The 22,226-nt window shown below is 32.4% G+C and overlaps 2 protein-coding genes across 9 annotated transcripts in view; both read left to right on the top strand.

Moving 5' to 3' along the window:
• The window catches only part of LOC143246748 (uncharacterized), a 102,988-nt gene extending 87,991 nt beyond the window's left edge, over positions 1–14,997 (top strand). For all 8 annotated transcript variants that reach the window (XM_076493840.1, XM_076493841.1, XM_076493843.1 and 5 more), the window contains 2 exons: positions 2,325–2,406; positions 13,538–14,997. The gene's annotated coding sequence lies outside the window, so the exon portion shown is untranslated. The remainder of the gene's footprint in view (positions 1–2,324; positions 2,407–13,537) is intronic.
• The window catches only part of LOC143245820 (uncharacterized), a 30,156-nt gene that overhangs the window by 2,261 nt on the left and 5,669 nt on the right, over positions 1–22,226 (top strand). The window contains exons 2-7 of the mRNA XM_076492075.1: positions 2,325–2,406; positions 13,538–13,652; positions 14,971–15,079; positions 15,583–15,674; positions 19,461–19,517; positions 21,131–21,274. Coding sequence (XP_076348190.1) covers positions 2,325–2,406; positions 13,538–13,652; positions 14,971–15,079; positions 15,583–15,674; positions 19,461–19,517; positions 21,131–21,274 — 599 coding nt within the window. The remainder of the gene's footprint in view (positions 1–2,324; positions 2,407–13,537; positions 13,653–14,970; positions 15,080–15,582; positions 15,675–19,460; positions 19,518–21,130; positions 21,275–22,226) is intronic.

The raw sequence follows: 22,226 nt of genomic DNA on the forward strand, positions 1-22,226 counted from the left end.
AAGTTGAAATATGCACACGATATATTGAGAGTATATGTATATATTATATATATATACTATGTAATATGTATATATTACATATACTTAGTATTCTGTGTAATAATAGATGTGAACAGTTAAACAAAATTCTAATCTGTGGTAATCCAGCTGTTTTTTTTAAATATGTGAACAAAATTTTGTCTGTTTATGGATTCTTTTCTGTTTCTGCCATCTGCTACAGAGAACATACCGTATCTTTAAAACCTAAAATTATTCACAAGATTTAAAGACTATTGGTTCCCTCAGTTTTGAAATGTCTTTCTAAACTATTTATGTACCAAATTGCTTGTGGATCCATGACTATTGGTTCCCTCAGTTTTGAAATGTTTTTCTAAACTATTTATGTACCAAATTGCTTGTGGATCCATGACTATTGGTTCCCTCAGTTTTGAAATGTTTTTCTAAACTATTTATTCAGCCAGTTGAATGTCTTTAGAAAAACCTCATAAATATTAAAAACAGCCAGACTAAGAGCAAGAAGACCAACAATAAGATCCAGACATCAGTAATGAATATCTGGACTGATCACAGGTATTGATCAGATGTTCTCTTCACAGATGAGTCCAGCTACTTCCTGGGCTATCATGATGGATGCACTTGAGTGTAGAATGACTTAATGAGAGTTATGTTTATAATAGGACATGACTGATACAAAGGTGGGTGAAAGATAATTTTATATTTAAACACAGCTGGTATGGGTAGAGAAAGCACTAGTAGAGGAGCAAACAACGTTTTGACCTTCTTCAGTCATTGTCGGGTTCACAAAGAAAGGGTTACTGACCGGTAGCTGACCACATGTTTGAAGGCAGTTGTGTAATTCAGTGTAGGAATGTAGAAGGCGTCCTTAGATGTTGGATATATTTTATATATATAGGTACTAAGGTGTTCCTTTCTATTGGTTTAATTTGGGCTTGAGTTGTTGTATGAGTAAGACTTCTTTAATTTTGTATTTGTTTATGTTTGTTTCTTTATTTAGTATTTGGGTATTTTCTATGAGTATGTTGTGTTTATTTGATTTGCAGTGTTCAAAAACATGTGAAGGTGACTTTGTGTTCTTTGAATCTGGTTTCCATTTTTCTACTTGTTTTTCCAACATAGAAGTTGTGGCAGTTATCACATTGTATTATATAAATAATGGTGTTGTGTTTGTCAGTGTAGTTTTTACATAGTGTAGACCTTAGTTTTGTGCCTGGTTTTTGAATAAATTTGGTATTAACTGGAATGTCATATTTTGTTGCTAGTTTTTGCCAAATGTTGGTTATTTTTCTGCTGATGTCTGGAATTTATAGTATGCAGCCGTATATGGTTTCTTGATTTTTTAAATCATGGGGTATGTTTACTTTTATTAGTTGATTTTGCTTTTCTAAATATATAATTTTCTCTACAAGTGGGTTTTCTCATCACTGATTGGGTTAAAGATGGTTTTGGGTAGCATCAATCTTATGGGTCATATAGACTTGTACATCATCTAAAATAGTGTTTTAAATAGAAAAAGGTACAGGGATTGAATTTTGGATATCTTTGTGAGTCCATACACAGGAGTCATAGTTCCAGATTTCATTTTAATGGATGATATTGCAAGATCACACAGTACCAGGCTGATGAACTAGTACCATGATGAGAATATTGAGATAATGGACTGGCCAGCTTGTTTATTTGATCAAAATTCTAGTGAGCATGCTTGGGACATATTGCAAGGCAGCTGTATCAGCTCATCCTGTTGGATCTTGGAATCATCTTAGCCCAAGAATGAAATAATATACCCAAACAGACTGATCTGGGAAATGGGAAGATATCATCAGACTATTATTAAGTGACAGGAGGACTTACCTGGTGTTAAAGTGAGAACAAAATCCTGTTTGATGACTATGTGGATACTCTGACATTTTCAATATTAATCCAGATTTTGGACATTAATTTTGTTATGTCAATTAAAATCTTGTAAATTGCTACATAAGGTTTTGTTTATATTTGAATATTCCTTGATACAAAGGGATAAAAACCCTTAACCTGAGTGCTGACGAAATGGGGTCTTTTCTTCTTCAGTGGCAAACTGGCTTGGGTTATAGGATTTTTGTCACTTTGTATCGAGAGTTCTTGAAACTACATGTTTTCCTGACATAATGAGTGTATATTCCATGAAATATTACAAAATTATGGTGTGATCCTTAGCAAAATTTGAGTAGTGTGTGTGTTTTGTTGGTTGTTGTTTTTTCAGGATTGAACCAATCAGCATCTAATTTACTTCATGCTCAAAATAAAATTGTTTTGATTGTTTAACATAGGTTCAGTTTCAAGGAAATGATAAACTGAGTAAAATGAAGGCTACAGTAGAACCAGACTATATTCATAATGCAAAGAAAAATAGTAAGTATGATTGTAAAGTTTAACAATTGGTATTTAGTTTTTAATTGTAGAACTAGACTTAAACCATACATTGCTTTTTGTTTTATACTTATTATTGAAGAGTTTAGTAATAACTTTTGCATTACATAAGACTTATATTTATACTAACTTGTAGTTTAATTTTGAAACAAATGCAAGTCGTTGAGTATTCTTATAACCTAGAACTGTAAAGCAAATTCTGAAAAGTTCTGTACATATTTTGAATGATGTAAATAGGACCATTTAAGGAATCACTATTATGTACACTAAAGTGGTGTATTTACACTGTACTTTCTGGAGGCTTGTCTCAAATAACGTACTTTGCTGCTTTCTTTTGCAACATATGAACACTTTACCATCCCTGATGTCAGACGATGCTATTAATGTTATTTTATTGTGGGACTGTTTTGCCTTGTGTGTTAACAAGGAAACAGAAACTGTTAGATTTTGTATTCCCATGTGATGAAATGAATTTAATTCTTTTGTACTTCATATCACTAATTTTAAATTCCACTGCCTTAGGCTCTTATATTTTGTAATGTAATCAGTCACACAGTTTGTTGAGTCTGTTATTTTATTTGTTTGGGTCTGACTCACTTGAATGTGCAGCTAACTTATGCACTTGAGTCATTATTATTATTTTGTTTACAATCTAGTGAAACAACACCTATTGTAACCCTACTTCCATTTTATGATGAGATAAATTTTGGTTCTTTATATACTTTTTGGTGCCTTAATTATTAGTGGTCTTGCATCAGTTCTAACTATTCTCAAAATGTGTCACCATTGATCCAAAAAGCAATGTATTGTACACTTGATTATCATTATGGATAATCCATGAGTCCCTACTACTAACAATATGTTTTTGACTTTCATTATTTACTAATGTGTTAATAGCTTTTGTGTGGTTAGTTTCTAACTCAGTTGTCACTGCATATATATAAGGTGTTGCATTTGTTAAGCACACGTCATTGTTGGTTCAAACAAAAATGTGTTAATCTGATATTACAGCATCATAGCAATTTTAAACCTATTTTTAATTGAGATTGTAGACAGCTGGAACATTAATAGACAAATGCTACTTGTAATAATTTTGTGGACAGTTGTAGTGAGGTCTCCATCATTGTGTAAAGTGGATATTAATTTACTTTCTATAATATTTTGCAGAGAAAAACACATGGTAGAAACATTGTAGTAAATTTTTAACTCTATCGGACATTTTGCTTATTATTAGTTTCATACTGAGCACATCCCATTGGGAGACAAACAAATATTTTAGTTATTTTGCTATCATATAAATTGTTAATTAAAGATCAAATGAAAAATTGAAACATAAGCATATTGTTATCAGTTTTGAATAATAGAGTGAACTGAAATCAGTAGAAAACTACTTGGGTGGAATTTTTAAACCTACTTTCTGTGATGATCACAATTTTATTTAAGGGTAGTAATTGTATTTAACATAAAACTTAGCTTAATTCATATAAATTTATGACTTTTAGAAGATTTGTACTTTAGTCAGTGTTTTTAAAGAACATACTTATGTATTTATTGGTTGTTTTTTTTAATGCACTATCATCAGAGTTTTAAAATGAGCACAAAGAGCAAATAAAGACATAAAATAAGTTTTTATTTTTAAAAATCTTGAAACAAAATGACCAACTTATAAATTCCACTGTAATACTGCTACTGGCTGCTGTGGTTAGAAAACAGAGTAAAATTGTCTAGATTGACCAAAGACAGGATCAAAGGAGAAGAGACCTAAAACCATGGAACTAACCTACTCTTTGAGTTTGATAAAGATTCTAGTGTTTTATCTCACCATGCCAACAAGTACTCTAAATAAATATATTTAAAGGAGAGAACCTCAAAATTCATTCTAACTTGAAGGAGTATCTGTCTTACCCTTTGAATTTAGCTTACCTAACACTCATGAATATTCACAGAAAGAAGATGGTACAAGCAAAGACTTAGTCTGTTATTATGGTGTGATTGCATTTTCCAAAGGGGACAAAGCTTAATTATAATTGATTGCATGTGTCATTATACAGTGAAACCTGTCTAAGGTGGAATAGCATGGGATCAGTTAAACTTTCTGGCTTAAGCAGGTTTTAGAGCTCAGACAGTGAACATGCATTTCCTTAATTATATATATATTTTGAGCAGAATGTTATGCTTGCTTCACATGAGGGAAATAAGACATTTGTGAATAAAGCTATTATACTGTTTATATAGTTATTAGAATAAGAACAAAAATAGACATTCAAAATATACACAAGTACACAAAATTTTAAATTTATTTGAAGAAAGTGTTCAATATCAATTGTTTCCTTTTTTTAATGAGCTTTCTCATGTGGTTAAAAGAGAACGCCAATTGTACAACCTTTTCACGAAATTCATTTTTCCACTTCATTTTTGCATACAATTTGATAGCATAAGCATAACTTAACACTTGCAATGAAGTAGAAATTTGTATTTCCTCACTTATCTTTTCCATTTTGTTCATCTTCTGAATCTATCACACTGTTACCATCTTGAGATTCTATTATATATTTTAAATCAATTTCATCAGTTTCTGTTAAAACATTCTTGTCAACATTCACAAAACTTTCTACGTTCACAGAATCATCTGCATCATTCTTCTCAATCAGAGTTTGGATTTCACTATAATCATCATAACAAACAACTTCTCCACAATCTCAGTCATTATCAAGAATAATTCCAGTTTTGAAAACATTTTATTATGCATTCATCTTTTGAGCATTTGACTGAATGACTTAAAATTTTCATGGTCATTTCAGATGCTCTCTTACAGTCATTCATGTTTGCAATAATATGCTGAAGCATCAATTTTCTGTATTTCAGTTTTATATGCTGTATAATTCCATTATCTAGTGGCTGTAGAACTGACATTGTACGTGGAGGTAGAATGACTAAACGAACATTTGAAAGTTGAACGTTTGGGTGGCAAGTTGCATTATCTAGAAAAAGTAGATATTCCTATTTTCTTGTTCCATTCTTTATTTAATTTGTTCAAAATTCCTCGAATATAGCACTGGTCATCCACGCTTTATTATTCGCTTTCCATTCCACAGGAAGTTGATACTTCCTTAAATTTTTGAAACAGTGCAGATTTTCACTTTTACCTATTACCCATGGTTTCTCCAGTTTTCCATCAGCAAATGGGACCAAACGTACAGTCAATTGTTCTTTCAAATAGAGATCTCCAGAATAATGATGGCAGAAAAAAGAACAGAATATATTTAACCAATACTTACTGTAACAAAATGTCTGAGAATTTATTAATATTTAATCAAAAACATTCTTTCACCTTACTCAGGTTATAATCATACTTGTTGATAAATGAGATAGGTGAAAGATAGTTTTCCATCTGCATTACACAGGTTCTTCCATATAGAGGACCTTCTATAAGAGAAATCTTAAGATAATGCTGCAAAATGTGGATATTTCCAGTTTGTATAGGTTTCACCTCTCTGCAGTCTCAGGCTTAGACAGGTTTTACTGTATATTGGATTACATTTTTTTATCTAGTCTTTTAGGGATTTTGAAAATTAGGTAAGTGTATAATAACAGTATTTGAACCACACTGTTTGCCATATCAGTTGCTGATGTTGTGTTTTATTTATTCCAGGTGATTATTAAGTTTGTAAGAAATATCAGATAGGTTGAGAGATGTATTTCAAAGAATTAAATGAACAGCAAGAGCATAACTCAAATTCTAGTTATGTACCATATTGTGGCTGACTTGACATAAAAATCAAGTTATGTACCATATTGTGGCTGACTTGACATAAAAATCTAGTTATGTACCGTATTGTAGCTGACTTGACAAAAATCTAGTTATGTACCATATTGTGGCTGACTTGACATAAAAATCTAGTTATGAACCATATTGTGGCTGACTTGACATAAAAATCTAGTTATGAACCATATTGTGGCTGACTTGACATAAAACTCTAGTTATGTACCATATTGTGGCTGACTTGACATAAAAATCTAGTTATGTACCGTATTGTGACTGACTTGACATAAAAATCTAGTTATGAACCATATTGTGGCTGACTTGACATAAAACTCTAGTTATGTACCATATTGTGGCTGGCTTGACATAAAAATCTAGTTATGTACCGTATTGTGACTGACTTGACATAAAAATCTAGTTATGAACCATATTGTGGCTGACTTGACATAAAAATCTAGTTATGTACCATATTGTGGCTGACTTGACATAAAAATCTAGTTATGTACCATATTGTGGCTGACTTGACATAAAAATCTAGTTATGTACCATATTGTGGCTGACTTGACATAAAAATCTAGTTATGTACCATATTGTGGCTGACTTGACATAAAATCTAGTTATGTACCATATTGTGGCTGACTTGACATAAAATTATGTACCATATTGTTGACTTGACATAAAATCTAGTTATGTACCATATTGTGGCTGACTTGACATAAAATCTAGTTATGTACCATATTGTGGCTGACTTGACATAAAAATCTAGTTATGTACCATATTGTGTGGCTGACTTGACATAAAAAGTCTAGTTATGTACCATATTGTGGCTGACTTGACATAAAAAGTCTAGTTATGTACCATATTGTGGCTGACTTGACATAAAAATCTAGTTATGTACCATATTGTGGCTGACTTGACATAAAAAGTCTAGTTATGTGTGGCTGACTTGACATAAAAATCTAGTTATGTACCGTATTGTGGCTGACTTGACATAAAATCTAGTTATGTACCGTATTGTGGCTGACTTGACATAAAATCTAGTTATGTACCGTATTGTGGCTGACTTGACATAAAATCTAGTTATGTGCCATATTGTGGCTGACTTGACATAAAAATCTAGTTATGTGCCATATTGTGGCTGACTTGACATAAAAATCCAGTTATGTACCATATTATGGCTGACTTGACATAAAAATCTAGTTATTGACATCATGTAGTGAATTCTAGATTGAGTAAAGTAGATCGTTGACAATAATACGGCAAACTTTGTGTAGTTGAAGTACTGTTATTACACACACTTGTAATTCTGAAAAATACCAAAAATATTAAATAAAGAGTTTATGTGAGTTCTTTCACCGTTATCTCTGTTATAGCAAACACCTTATGCTAGTAACAGAAATTAAACCAACAATGGGCATTTAATACCAATCTGGTCCTCATCATCATTTGAGTAAAGTTTTTAGAAAACAGTATACTAATCATTAGCATGAACCTGTTCCAGTTAACAAAAAAATATGATTTGATAACTAGCTTGTGGTATCCAGGCAGACTTGATATCTGACAGACAAAATCAAGTACTCACGATGTGCAGACTCCAGAAGTGTTATGCAGAGTATAATAATAAGAAACAGGAAAGGAAAAACAAGTTGGAAAAGTTAATAACCCAAAACACTATATTTTGTGAGAATAATGTGTCCAAAACTGGGTGGTCTCTGTATTTCTTAGAGTCAGACAGATTGCCTTAAATAGTTAGATTTTCAAACATATTTACACAGTATAAGGTTTGTACTAAATCAAGAATAATGATTTACTGTACTAGTGTAAAGTTCTGCAATCAGCATATTATTTATGTCAAATATGATTTCAAATAATCATAGCCAAAGGTGAGAACCCCAACTCATTACTGACTTGGACAAGTCTCTGTCCTTTAAAATGAGCTTCATCCCACCCTGAGAGAAAGAAACAGGACGAAGCTAGTACAATCTGTTGTGGAGTAGCCATTATAACCTTTACTTAAAGTTGAGGATTAGTGTTGATGGTCCTTACATCTGGTCCACCAGGATGTGATGAACAATATAGAAAATTGTCTGACAGTTAATTAATAAAGAAATATTTGATGATATAGTTATGGAAGGGTGAAATTAGTAGTTCTTTTAGTTGAAACAGATGTATCAAATTTCTTTTAGCGGTATATACCCTTTTTTCTTTAATTTTGCATGTGCTAAAAAGTTCTTGACTTTACATGAATTATTCTATTTTGTGTTTCATTGTTTGAATCACATATCTGATGGATTGGAATGTTGATATTGTACTTGTTATTCTTAACTTAATGTTGGTTCTTATTCTAACCTTTGGACTTCTATGATTTTAAGTTTCTTTCTCAGACAGCTTTTTGGCATTTGTTTAACTGTGGATGACTGTAGTCTTTATACTGACCATTATCACACCCTGTACTTACAGCAGTTTTTATATTAAGATATTTTTTTAAAACTTAGTTTGTATGGAAGAGAAAGGTAGTTTCTGTTTTCAAGTTAACTTTAAGATGAAAATTGTTCTGTTGTTTGTACAATGAATTGTTATCTTGCTTATCTTATCTTCTTCAGTTCGTGCCTGAATTAGTGTTATACAAATAGGCAGTGGCTTCTTTCTTTCTGTTTATTAATAGCTGCAGATGTTTCTCACCTTCTGTATTTCTTGCTGCAGCAACCTGGGACTTTTTGGATAATTTTCTTTAGGTTGTGGGGCAGAATATGCCTCATACTTTCACTAGATGCAATGTATAGTATATTCAGATGACTTCTATGTAGACATTTTTAGTACACATACAATTCCATGTCTTTGCCCAAACAATGTGAATTTTGAAAATCAGATGCCAGAATCAGACTAAGTGACGATAAGAACCTCCTTCTAGACTCCTGTCATGCCTGAGTGATCTTCTAAGCTAGGCATGTTTTAACCTTTTCACAAATGAGGAGGGTTACCCTATGTAAATAAAGAACCCTCCCAAGTCAACCCAAATCCTCCACACCAGGTTTGGTCCTGCAGGCTCTAAGACTGTGGGAAAAGCTCATGGAAAAACAAACAAAAATTCACATGACACAAACTAATGTAGGATTGTCTTTTTTGTGAAGAAGTTGCTGTTAATCTGTGATGACAAGAAAACCCACTCACAGAGAAAAAATATGTAAAAACATCTGGTATGGGTAGAGAAAGCTCTATGTAGAGGAGCGAACAACGTTTCGACCTTCTTCGGTCATCGTCAGGTTCACAAAGAAAGAAAGAGGTAACTGACAGATAATGGAAACCAGATTCAAAGAACACAAAAAGTCACCTTCACACGTTTTCAAACACAAATAAACACAACATAACCATAGAAAACACCCAAATGCAAAATTGAAGAAGCCTTACTTATACAACAACTCAAGCTCAAAATAAATCAATACAAAGGAACATCTTTATACCTACATTAATAAATATAATCAAACATCTAAGCACGCCCTCTACATTCCTACACTCAATTACACAACTGTTTTTAAACGTGGTAAAGTATCAATCAGTTACCTCTTTCTTTTTTTGTGAGCCTAATGATGACCGAAGAAGGTTAAAACGTTATTCGCTCCTCAATATAGAGCTTTCTTTACCCATACCAGCTGTTTTTACATATATAAGTTGCTGTTAAGTTCTTCTAACACTTTTGGTTCTTATTTTATTTTGCTTGTTTTCCTTCTATTAATAATATTAATTACAGTGTCCACCATTATTTTTGTTTTCTTTCTTTTCAATATGATATAATTTTTTCAAATGAATTCCAAGAAGCAGAGTAACTGCCACATTTAACATTTTAAAACATGCAAGTTCTGCTTCCAGAGTAATTTTCATGAATAATAATTATTGCTCTGGTTGAATGGAACATATACAAATGAAATAGCAATTAAAAGAAAGTTATGTTATAAGTGATAATAATATAGGTTTCAGTGGTAAAGTTTTGTTCACATAAATAGGTATATCATGAGCCTGGAAGTAGCTATATGTATGAATTAATTTTGTTGTTTCCATAGGATCCATGTTTTAGACAGTATTTTCAATTAAAACGGTGTGAGTTGAACCTATGTAATTGAAATTGAAGTGAACAAAGAAAATTATTGTGTTATATTTTGGGATATAGAAACAAGTAACTAATAAAACTTATTCATCCCAAGTGAGCTTATACTCATTCCATTCAAGAAGAATAAGGCAAAGCTGGGTGCTCTCCTACCAATAACCCTGGATGATTTTCCCACATGTATGATAGGAGCAAGACCAGTCTAAGCTTCATAGTTCTTGAGCTGTGTATGGCCCTACTTTTTGACAATTTTCTTTATTTCATAGAACATGGAAGAAGATCCATGAGTCCTCATAATTCAGCATGCAACGAGTCACTTCCAGTGCTATTGAAATAACTTAATTTGTTCCATATCCTCATAATTCTAGGGACAGAGGGTGTTTCCTTGCCTCTCAAGTTGGGGGTTAGGATTTTGGTTTGTAATCACAAATCAGGTAATCTGTGTTTTTAGGGTGTGACAGGTTCTCTAATTTTGAGTTTGGTTTGTTGCATTTTGTACTCCATCAGGTTGGGATAAGGGTTTCTCCATTTTTGTGATGCTTGTCTTCTATTTGTAATTCTGTTGAATCAACATGCAATATTCTGTAACTTTCAGGTTTGGTTCTAGTAATTCCACATTACCAAACAAGACCAAAAGCAAAGCAGTCCTCATGCTCTAACCACTATATCTTAGATTTGTGTTTGGGTTCACAGTCCCTATAATTCCAATAATGAGATGTGGGACTTTGTCTGCCTGGTTATGACCTGGAAGAATTCATGTTCCTCTAAAGATTTTATAATTTTGTATCTGTGGCTAGTCGGCCTTTACCTCTCATAAATTAGATTTCATATAGCCAGAGCAAAGAGAATAGATGTTCCAGAAGTAATGTGGAACCCTCTGGTATGCTTTTTCCTGTACTCAAAATGTATTTCCTCCTCCTTTCACTCTCTCCTTTCTCCCTACTAAATGGCCAGTTACAGGTCTCACAATTCATACTCTCTCGTAAAGTGAACAGGAAATAATGATTAGAGGCTTGTATACAGATCTTGTAAGGGGTTGCATTTATGTAGGTAGGTAAATCGTAAGGCTGTTTTTGCAAATACAGTAGGGTATAAAGGCTGGTGCAAATAAGGTAAGATTTATACCAGTGCTTAGATGGGCAGAGAAGAGAAATGTTCATTGGTAAAAAGTTAGTATGAGTACAGGTATTTTTTGTAGAGAAGAATGTTAACTTCACTTTACACAAGTAAGTAATATGATATGTAGGATAATCTTCTAATTTTTCCATTGTGTTTTTAAAACAAGAAGTAGTACAGACAAAAGTAAAAACAAGTTGACTTTGGGCTAGAAAATGGAAAATATTGGTCAAAGGAAGGTCAAAGAATGTTGAAGTATTTGTCAGTGAAAAATGTTACTGATATTGCATCTTCACAGTAATCTACAACTATTTTTCAAAATTTTCCAAACTTCGGATTCATCAATAACCTGGGTCTGATTAAGTCACAAATTTGTGTTTAAATTGCATTCAAAGAATTTCACACTATGTGCTACTCAGCATCTTTCTATATTTACATGGTTGTGTAATCTTATTGGACATAGACACTAGCCAATGAATCTGCAAGTCAGACAGCTGTATTATCTTGTTACATGTATAAAGCTATAATGTATCACATATGGAAGTTTCAACAAAACCTGCATGATTTAATATTTGATTTTACATTCATATCTTAGTATACTTATGTGCAGTTAGTTTATGTTGAAGATGTGGAATTTTATTCTCTTTTTCTATACTTATGGTTAACTCTATACAAGGAAAATTCTCTTATATGAATAAGAACTATGATTAGATCCACAACTGAAGTTTATCAGTCAGATATGAAATTTTACTGGGGGCAACACAACATACATCTAAGAATTTTATTAAAAACACCAAGCTGTGTTCTTACTTCTCTGTTTACACTTGGTGTGAAATAAATTAAAGAATGACTAAATATAGATTATTTGTCAAAATATCGCATATTTAAACATGTGCACCATAGTCAGTACTTGGTCCCTGCTACTTGTTTGTTGGATACATTTGGCTTATTGATGTTTCTTACAACATTGTGTTTGCTATAGTTACTGGGTTGGTTTACTTTCTTAGTAACAGCCATTAAGGATGCTGTTTTCTATACCTAAGTTCTCTTTAGTGGATACTTGCAATTGTTGTTCTTGACATGACTACTTGACGACTACAGGACTAAAAAATTTGTGTGACTATAAAAGTGAGGATACTTGCAATACTTGGTATTGGTTCATTCTTGTCTGTCCTGTACAGACTTTCAGAACTGAAAAAAGTGTTTTGCTTTGGGGTTTTTTTGTATTATTCAGTCATATTCTTACATTACTGTATAAAATGATATCAGACTCCTAAATATTTTTGTAAATAAAGATTTTGTTCATTTGTATTTATCTTTGTTGTATGTAATCAATTTATTTTGTTCCTAACATTTCTCAAATCTTCATTTTGTGGATACTTCAGATGTATCTCTTGGACTTCAGTAACATTGAATACCACATTATTAATTTTGTTTAGTATTTAACTGATACAAAGTGTGTAATGTTAATCAGCTCCTGAGTTATATTTGGTAGGTAATGTTTACACACTTGGAGTCATTAAATGAATTGTCAGTAGTCATTGTGAAACATCTTTAGTTGATCTGAACTTCTTCCACTTCTCTAAGTCTACTTTCTAAACATGCTTCAGGTATAGAACACCAATTCATTCTATGTTTTGATATTAGATAAAAGAGGTTATTTTGGTGTTGAAAATTATGTAGTTTTATGTGAAGTACTTATTTATACACTTGAGGATGGTATTTCTGTGCATCACTAAAAGTCTAGTGAGTAGTGGTACAAACCTATGAATAATCAATCATCTATATAATATGCTTATTAAGTAAAGGTAAACAACTAAGTTTGGAATGAGTGCCTGCTTTGTCAGTTAGGTACTTTTGCTTATGCAAACAGTTAAATGTCATTTTCAACACATCTTTTATAATTATTGCATTTCAAGATTAAGTTAACCATACAATGAACTGTAATTTTCAGACTTTTTGTATGATTTTCTCTGCTAGGTTTTCCAATTCCCTTCTTACTATTTCACCATAACTATGATATGATTGTATCTGTCTTTATGTTTGGACAAGAAGAAAGTAGTTTTCTTCTGCATGTTAGTCTACTTCAAATTCATTGAACTAAAGGTTCTTTATTAACCTGGTTGTTATAGGATCTTCATCTGTCATTAGTTCTCAAGAATCAGTACTGAAGAGGAAATATAGTTCTTTGCAAAATGAACCTCAACTGTCACACATGGGAGGTTCAAAAGAGGCTCTTTACTCCAGGTAAATGTAACATCCAATAATTCATAGTTTTATTATTTTAAAAATTATTGTTTAGATGCTGAAAACTAGCAAATTGTAAGAAATCAATAAGTTTGAACTTTTTGATAAAACTTGGGTAAGCCTCATGTGTTTGTTCCCTATAATTCTCTTAATTTGTTCATTTTGTATTAAAACTTAGAGGCACATAAAGGTAACATTCCATACTTTTCTTTTTTTCTCCCACAAATCACAACCATAGGGGCCCTTTGTTCAATACCAGAACTTGTCAGACAGAGAGAGAAAATATTTTTTGAAAATGTCTTTATATAGACAGTGTAACACTTCAAAAATTACAATATAAATGCCAAAAGCTGACGAACCACAAGAAACCTGTATATATAAAGTTTATGATACAAATCAAAAAATTTGGACATGGTAGTTTTATTGAAAACATAATTTGTTTAATTTAATGCAGCTTTTCCCTTCTTTGTTTTTAATAATGTTTCTTGATGAATTATTGACTAACCTTTTTAATTAGTTAATTATATATAGAAATAGCCAGAAACTTCCAGGACTACAAGAAAAGCACTTGAGTTCTCTTTTGTGCTGTCCTCAATCCTTTGCTCCATGTTTACAAGACCTGAAATTTTTGAGCCCAATATTTTTCTGTCCTCAATCCTTTTCTCCATGTTTACAAGACCTGAAATATTTGAGCCTAATATTCTTCTGTCCTCAATCCTTTTCTCCATGTTTACAAGACCTGAAATCTTTGAGCCCAATATTCTTTTGTCCTCAATCCTTTTCTCCATGTTTACAAGACCTGAAATCTTTGAGCCCAATATTCTTTTGTCCTCAATCCTTTTCTCCATGTTTACAAGACCTGAAATCTTTGAGCCCAATATTCTTCTGTCCTCAATCCTTTTCTCCATGTTTACAAGACCTGAAATCTTTGAGCCCAATATTCTTTTGTCCTCAATCCTTTTCTCCATGTTTACAAGACCTGAAATCTTTGAGCCCAATATTCTTTTGTCCTCAATCCTTTTCTCCATGTTTACAAGACCTGAAATCTTTGAGCCCTTCTCTTTATCATTACTGAAAACTATGCCATCTTCTTAATACCCCTCTATTCAAGGCCAAGAAACATTCACTTCCTGAATCCCCTGTAATCGAAACCAGAAAACATTACAAAGTCCTAAGTCTTCCTATTTTCAAGGTCAGAAGAGACAGCAAGTTAAAGATTTTGATACCAACATAATAGGAACAAAATCATCATTTTCTGAGACAGACATTAGTCCACTGAAACAAGAACTAAGAAGAGCTAACATCCACTTGGTTGAAGAATTGATACGTCCTCACATATTGAACATCAAGTGTGGAAAAAACAGCAGTCAGTTGACAGACCAGTGAATAACTATTGGAGAACAAATTTTGTGTTTTCTGATGTCAAAGTGAGAATATAATAATAAGTAGAATGTAAAAATAAAAAATATTCACTGTTACAGCAAGTAAGTTTCATATTTACTATTAATAATTAGCTAATAAGATGCACATAATAACAATTATTATACATTCTGCATAAGGATCATGTACAGTCTTGTTAAATAAAAAATCAGATAATTTGGTTACAAATTTGAAATTAGTAACATACAAAATATTTTAATTATTTTTTATAACATGTTTAATATATGTGTAAGTGTGCAGTGCATACTCAGCATTTACTAGTGTTACTGGTGACAGTAAATTTTCTTCAGTTGTCATAATCACTTAGTTTTGTAGTACATAAAAGATATAAGAATCTATTAACCTCATTGAATTTTGTGTAAAATGAAGAGATTCATCAGAACGTATAAATAACATACTTAACAACACTCTTTTTTAAGTATTTAAATACAGTGTTTTGTTATTTGAATGAATGAGTGATAAAAACAATTTCCCTTTCATTGTGGTTCAGTCAGAAATAGCAGAAGAAACACTTGAAGAACAAGTGAAAACCCTGTCAAAGAAATATGTGAATACTGTCCAAAGATGTATTTCTACATTCAGGTATGTTGTCTTTTTGTTTTCACTCTGTATGTAAAAGATAATAGGTTCGTCATTCAGTCTTCTTTATAACATGCTTGGAAACATTGTACTGTTTTTGTGAAGAATATAAATTTTGATATAATAAACCTTCCTACTTCATATGGAATATATTTAAAACCTTTACATAGTTGTTAAAGATAAATATTGTTCTCACTTTTACAGTTACATTCATTCAACTCTGTAGTACTGAAAGATAATTTTTATCTTTAATGTAAAATAGAACATAGAAAAAATCAGTATGGAAGTTGCTTTAATCACACTTTAATGTAATGTAAATGAAATACAGATCAATTATATTTATGCACACAAGTATCTGACTGCCCAATTTCAGCTCTGATAGTTTTGGGGTTCTTAACCAACTTTACTTCCAAGAACTTCCTTGTCTTTTTTTTTTATAACTTCTGACATTTCCTTTGCTTTACCTTCTTAAGGTTAGATTTAACTTAACCAATTCAAGTTTTATAAATTTTGGAAAGTTACTAAAATTACTTAAAGACATTATTTTTAAATTTCTATCCAGCATTATTTGTAATTACACAGACTCATAACTGTCACATAAATGATGTTTTCTAAGATAATACCTCACTTCCTTACACAGTTTAGCTACATTTCCCACACATCTGCTAGGTAGTTGCATGTCACAAACTTCTTGCTAATTTTACATGAATTGCACTACTGTGTGATGATGTCATCACACAACAAAGTCCCCACTAACAGGAGGGTGAAACACCCCCACTTTACAATAACTCATCTCTGCACTTATGAAACTTCTTTTTTTCTTGGTATTGTGTTGATCAGAGTTGTTTAAATTTCTTGTGTGAGTTCAATTTAGAGATTTGCATTGGTAACAAAACTGATATTTGTGTTTATTGACTTTTATTTCTAATGCTTCCTTTATTTTTGTGAATTCTTAAATAATGGTGATTTCTACTTGGACCTTAGTGAGTGAATCAATTCTAACTTAGGCCTTATTCTTACTATGTACTATGACATTTGGAGGCTTCTTAGTGAAACAACCATAACCTTTCTTTCTCTCCCTGGTATGTTCCTTATTTTTAGCCTATGTTCTTTATTATTTATCATGTTCCTTGGTCCTTGTTTCTTGGAGTTTACCTAATCTTTTCTCTATGCTTATTTGTGGGATTTTTTTCTAAATGGATCTTTTCTCATGTCGAAATGCCTCATCTCCCTTATGTTTGTGACTCCTTCTGCCCTGGTTTGTGAACTTTTTCTTTTCTCTTTCTCAGTTTCTTGTTATTTGTATCTATTTGCTTAAGTTGAGGTTCTAGCCTCTTACCTTCTGTTTCCCTTTTTGGTTTCTCACTTTCTTGTTTTTCACTTTTTCTTTCTAACTCCTTGTATTCCCTCTTCTAGTTAGTTCTGCCTTTTGTCTTAGGCACTTCCTTATGCTTCAGTTGGACTTTTGTAGATGTTCAACCTATTCTTATTTGGCTTGTTCTACTTTTCTGCTATGCTTTCTGTACTTTCTTCCCTTGGTGTGAGATTAAATTCCTCTATCTGCACTCCTTTCTTGTACTTGTTTTTTATCAGGCTCCCCCATTTTTTTTTCCCAGGTGCCTTCTGTGGGGCTCATTTCTTCCTGGTACCCTCTACAGTTGTTATACAGCCTCTGTTTTTGTGACTTTCCTAGGTTGTTCCCTCTGTCTCAACCTTACCATTTACTTCTATCCTTCATCTAGATCTACCTTCCTATTTTTCTCTTCATCCCTCTACCACATGTATAGTTTAGTTTTAGTTTTAGCGTGTGACAGCCACATTCACAAATTTCTGTGGATATCAGTCTTTTCTTCTTCTGTCAGAAATTTTTCATTTTTCCTCCTTGGTTTACTTTTTTGTCTTTTATTCTTTTTGTTTCTCTTCCAGTGTCCTTTTAACTTCTCTCCAACTCCATCTCTGTTCCTTTCTTCCTGTTTTGGAATTGACTATGGTCAATGTGTTGGATTTCTTCCTATACATTTCTCTCGACCCATCCTCCATTTGTTTCTTATGTTTTATATATCTTTTCCCCATTTTATCTTCCTTTGACATAGTATCAATCCATTTTGTATTAATTGGCATTGTAAGGGCTTTCATTTGCCATATTCATGGCTCGAGGCTACTACTTATTTTCTTAGACTAATTTCCTCTTTTCACACCCACCCAACTCTTTTCATTTACTGTGGCTGCTAGTATTTATCTTAGGATATCAAAGACCTTTCTCATGCTTACTCCTGGTTTGGTAGTTTTGAATATCTTTCTTCCTCTCTTGCATCATGCTAGTTCAACCTTTTTGTCTTTACCTGGTCACCAAGATTTACATTTTATATTCCATTGAGGCACACAGACATCTCCAACTATGGACCTTGCAGACCCATGCTTTACTTTCTTGGGGTCCATTGTTCTCTTTATGAGCCCCTCCTCAAAGAACTGTCATGGTGATTAGACAATGCCCATGTATTTTATTGCTACCTCTCAAACTGGATCTCTCTCTCATCATTTCTAAAGGATGCACATTTCTGATGAATGTAAGACTTTTGACATGCTCACTCCATATCAACATACTGGACCATCTCTCTGTTTGTCCAGTACGTTCCCATTCCAGTTTCTAATAGCGGATCACTCAGTCTTTTCCATTGTAGTTTGTTGCACTAATCATCCATGAAGCACCTATTCCAGGACCTTTTGCTTTTAGGTATTAGACATACATGTCTGGGGTGAGTTTTTTGCTTGTCATTTTCAAGAATAAAAAAAGGGAAAAAAAATACAAAAGAAAAAAGATAAAAAGGATATCACATTCTTCTTTACATTGAAGAGAAGTCAACTTCCCACAACTGGCAGGGAAGGGTGATATAGATGTGGGATGTTGTTAGTTTTGGCACCCATAGACTTGGCACTCTCATAATTTCTATTTTATTATTAGTATTCATTTATATACATTTCTTCTTGTGAGACTGGTGAACAGAAGTTAAGACTGATAGATGGTGTATTGCCACTGCACCGTGTGCTGTACTTTCACAGTCACCTCCAAAACCTAGGGCACATTTTTTTTCCCATGTTATAGCCTGCACCTTGGGGATCTTTTCATTTCTGTAGCAATTTTAATATTTTTTTGGCTTGTTTTTGTTTATTACAAAAATATGTATTTTCTCTCTTTGTCAATCCAGAATGTACCTTTTTCATAGACCATTATGGGAAAAGTCAGCAGCAGATACGTGTTCTACCCTCTTCTCTTGTTTGTGCTTGATGACTTTTAACAGTAGAGTTCTGTGGTCACCAATCACACTGTCTCGAGTAAAAGATCTTTTAAGACTGGGATGGTAGGTCATGGAGAAACCCTCACAAGTTTGACTTGATTGTTTGGACACTACAAACAATACAATGATCATTGGGACATTAGTGACACTGTAAGTGTAGCACAGGTCACCTTTTATATACATCACATGCTATTTGTGATACAGTATATGCCTCTTTAACAGAGTTGAGGTAACTGCATAAATTATGGTCTGAACCTATCCAACCACACTACACATAGTGACATCAGTTGCAAAGGTTTTTAAAGTTTTGCATGTGGAGGACATTAGCCAAAATGTTTTTAGGTTTTTATATATACAGTTGAATAACCAAAAAATCATAAATACCTATACTGTTACTGTAGAATTCCACTTAGTAACTAAGATGTAGTTAGATTTTAAAAAATATGAAACTTCAAGCAGTCTAAAGACACAACCTATCTTATTTGAATTTTAGATTAAAAGAATGTGGTTTTTTTCGAAGACTAAAATCACTCTGGAGACATTTTAACTTGTAAGTATACATAAGGAGCTGTGACCAGAAATGGAAAGAGGTGTGTTTGATTTAGTACCATGGAAAGAGGTTTGTTTGATTTAGTACCATGGAAAGAGGTGTGTTTGATTTAGTACCATGGAAAGAGGTTTGTTTGATTTAGTACCATGGAAAGAGGTGTGTTTGATTCAGTACCATGGAAAGAGGTGTGTTTGATTTAGTACCATGGAAAGAGGTGTGTTTGATTTAGTACCATGGAAAGAGGTTTGTTTGATTTAGTACCATGGAAAGAGGTGGAAAGAGGTGTTTTGATTTAGTACCATGGAAAGAGGTGTGTTTGATTTAGTACCATGGAAAGAGGTGTGTTTGATTTAGTACCATGGAAAGAGGTGTTTGATTTACCATGGAAAGAGGTTTGTTTGATTTAGTACCATGGAAAGAGGTGTGTTTGATTTAGTACCATGTACCCATGGAAAGAGGTGTGTTTGATTTAGATGGAAAGAGGTGTGTTTGATTTGAGTGTGTTTGATTTAGTACCATGGAAAGAGGTGTTTGATTTGAAAGAGGGTGTGTTTGGGAAAGAGGTTACCATGGAAAGAGGTGTGTTTGTTTGATTTGGTACCATGGAAAGAGGTGTGTTTGATTTGGTACCATGGAAAGAGGTTTGTTTGATTTAGTACCATGGAAAGAGGTGTTTGTTTGATTTGTTTGTACCATGGAAAGAGGTGTTGTTTGATTCATGTACCCATGGAAAGAGGTTTGTTTGATTTAGTACCATGGAAAGAGGTTTGTTTGATTCAGTACCATGGAAAGATGTGTGTTTGATTCAGTACCAGTACCATGGAAAGAGGTGTGTTTGATTCAGTACCATGGAAAGAGGTGTGTTTGATTGTTTGAGTACCATGGAAAGAGGTGTGTTTGATTTAGTACCATGGAAAGAGGTGTGTTTGATTTAGTACATAAGCCATATCTCACTAAAATAAAAGATCGAGATCCTTATTTTATATTCCAGATTCTTAATGTTGGTAACTTGTGCAAAAGTATAGACTTGGGATTTTGACATCACAAACATCTAATTTCAACATACCACACAGATAGCCTTCATGTCGCTTTGCACAAAATTCAAAAACAGGCAAACAAACAATTCTTGTTTGATGACATGTCCTTTTACCCATGACCTGTTGTGAAAAGGTTAATTTGTCAGATTCTTTTTGTACTTCATTTTATGAGCTTATGATATTAAATACTGTAATTTCTTGTTTCCTTGACTCTTAAGTAAATTTTTTTAATACTTCTGAACAAAAATAATTATTTTTAGGACAGTAATTGAATTAACAGAATATAAATGCTTATTCTGATATCAGACATAAAAGATGCGGTGAAAATTTTCTGTTCTTTAATTTTTTGTTTTGCTAAGAATGCCAGTTTTGTAGATTATAATACATTGTGTAACAAATACAAATAAAACTTTCCATTGGTATGTCTATACAATGATAACAGTTTACAACTGTAAATTTGATATTTGGTATGAAATGTATATATGAAAAAAGATTGAAGGTTAATTAATTAATTTACTTTGACTTGTTAAAGTCAAAACTTTCTTTTTAACCTGTTTCTAACTATTTTGATTCCAGTAATCAGCTGGTAGAATATAGGAAACAAGTGTCTGATGCCATAGCATCAATAACAGGTGAAAGCCACACAACCTTTCAAGTTGACAGTGACTTGCTGACATATTTAAAAGAGTCTAAGGATCACATGCTGAAAGTTGTCCACAAGTATGTTTGTTGATATACATAATGTTTTAATTCAAGTTGCTTGTGAGCTTAGGTTATATAATTCAATTTTGTCTTGAATGATTCATAAAGAAAAATCAAAAACTTTCCGCTATGCCTTTTGTATTCTTTTTTATATGAAGAAAAAGTATTAAAACCAAAAAATTATTTATTTTAATAGATGTGTAATAGCTGAACACTTTCAGTTTCATAAATTGGTTGAAATTTCATGTTGCAGGTATTGCATAAATTTCATTGTATACTTCAGAATAGTAAATTATTTTCTGCTTACATACTGTTACTATTTAATTGTGGTAAATGTTTATTTATGTGTAATGAATATTTAATCCTTTCCATACAGGTCAGAGGTGAAAGCCTGTGTCATCATGTTCGTTGACTCAATTCAAAATTTTATTGAACTACTGATGAATTTGTCATTATGTTTGGAATCAAACATTAGATTATAATTCAGTTTTCACACTATACTTTATTTAATTTCTCATTTTTCATAATTTCACAAAGTTGAACTGGCCAATCATTTCCTGAATTCTCCATTATTGTTTGGAGTTACCCTCTTCATCCATTTTGTTTTTATATTAATTATGACTCTTATCATTCTGGAATCAGTTTGTTTCTTGTCATGTTTGTACTCCATTATGGTTTGGAGTTATCCCTCTTCATCCATTTTGGGATCAGTTTGTTTCTTGTCATGTTTGTACTCCATTATGGTTTGGAGTTACCCTCTTTATATTAATTATGACTCTTATCATTTTGGAATCAGTTTGTTTCTTGTCATGTTTGTACTCCATTATGGTTTGGAGTTATCCCTCTTCATCCGTTTTGTTTTTATATTAATTATGACTCTTATTATTCTGGGATCAGTTTGTTTCTTGTCATGTTTGTACTCCATTATGGTTTGGAGTTATCCCTCTTCATCCATTTTCTTTTTATATTA

The sequence above is a fragment of the Tachypleus tridentatus genome, chromosome 3, assembly GCF_004210375.1.
Source record: "Tachypleus tridentatus isolate NWPU-2018 chromosome 3, ASM421037v1, whole genome shotgun sequence".
In the NCBI taxonomy this organism is placed as follows: Eukaryota; Metazoa; Arthropoda; class Merostomata; order Xiphosura; family Limulidae; genus Tachypleus; species Tachypleus tridentatus.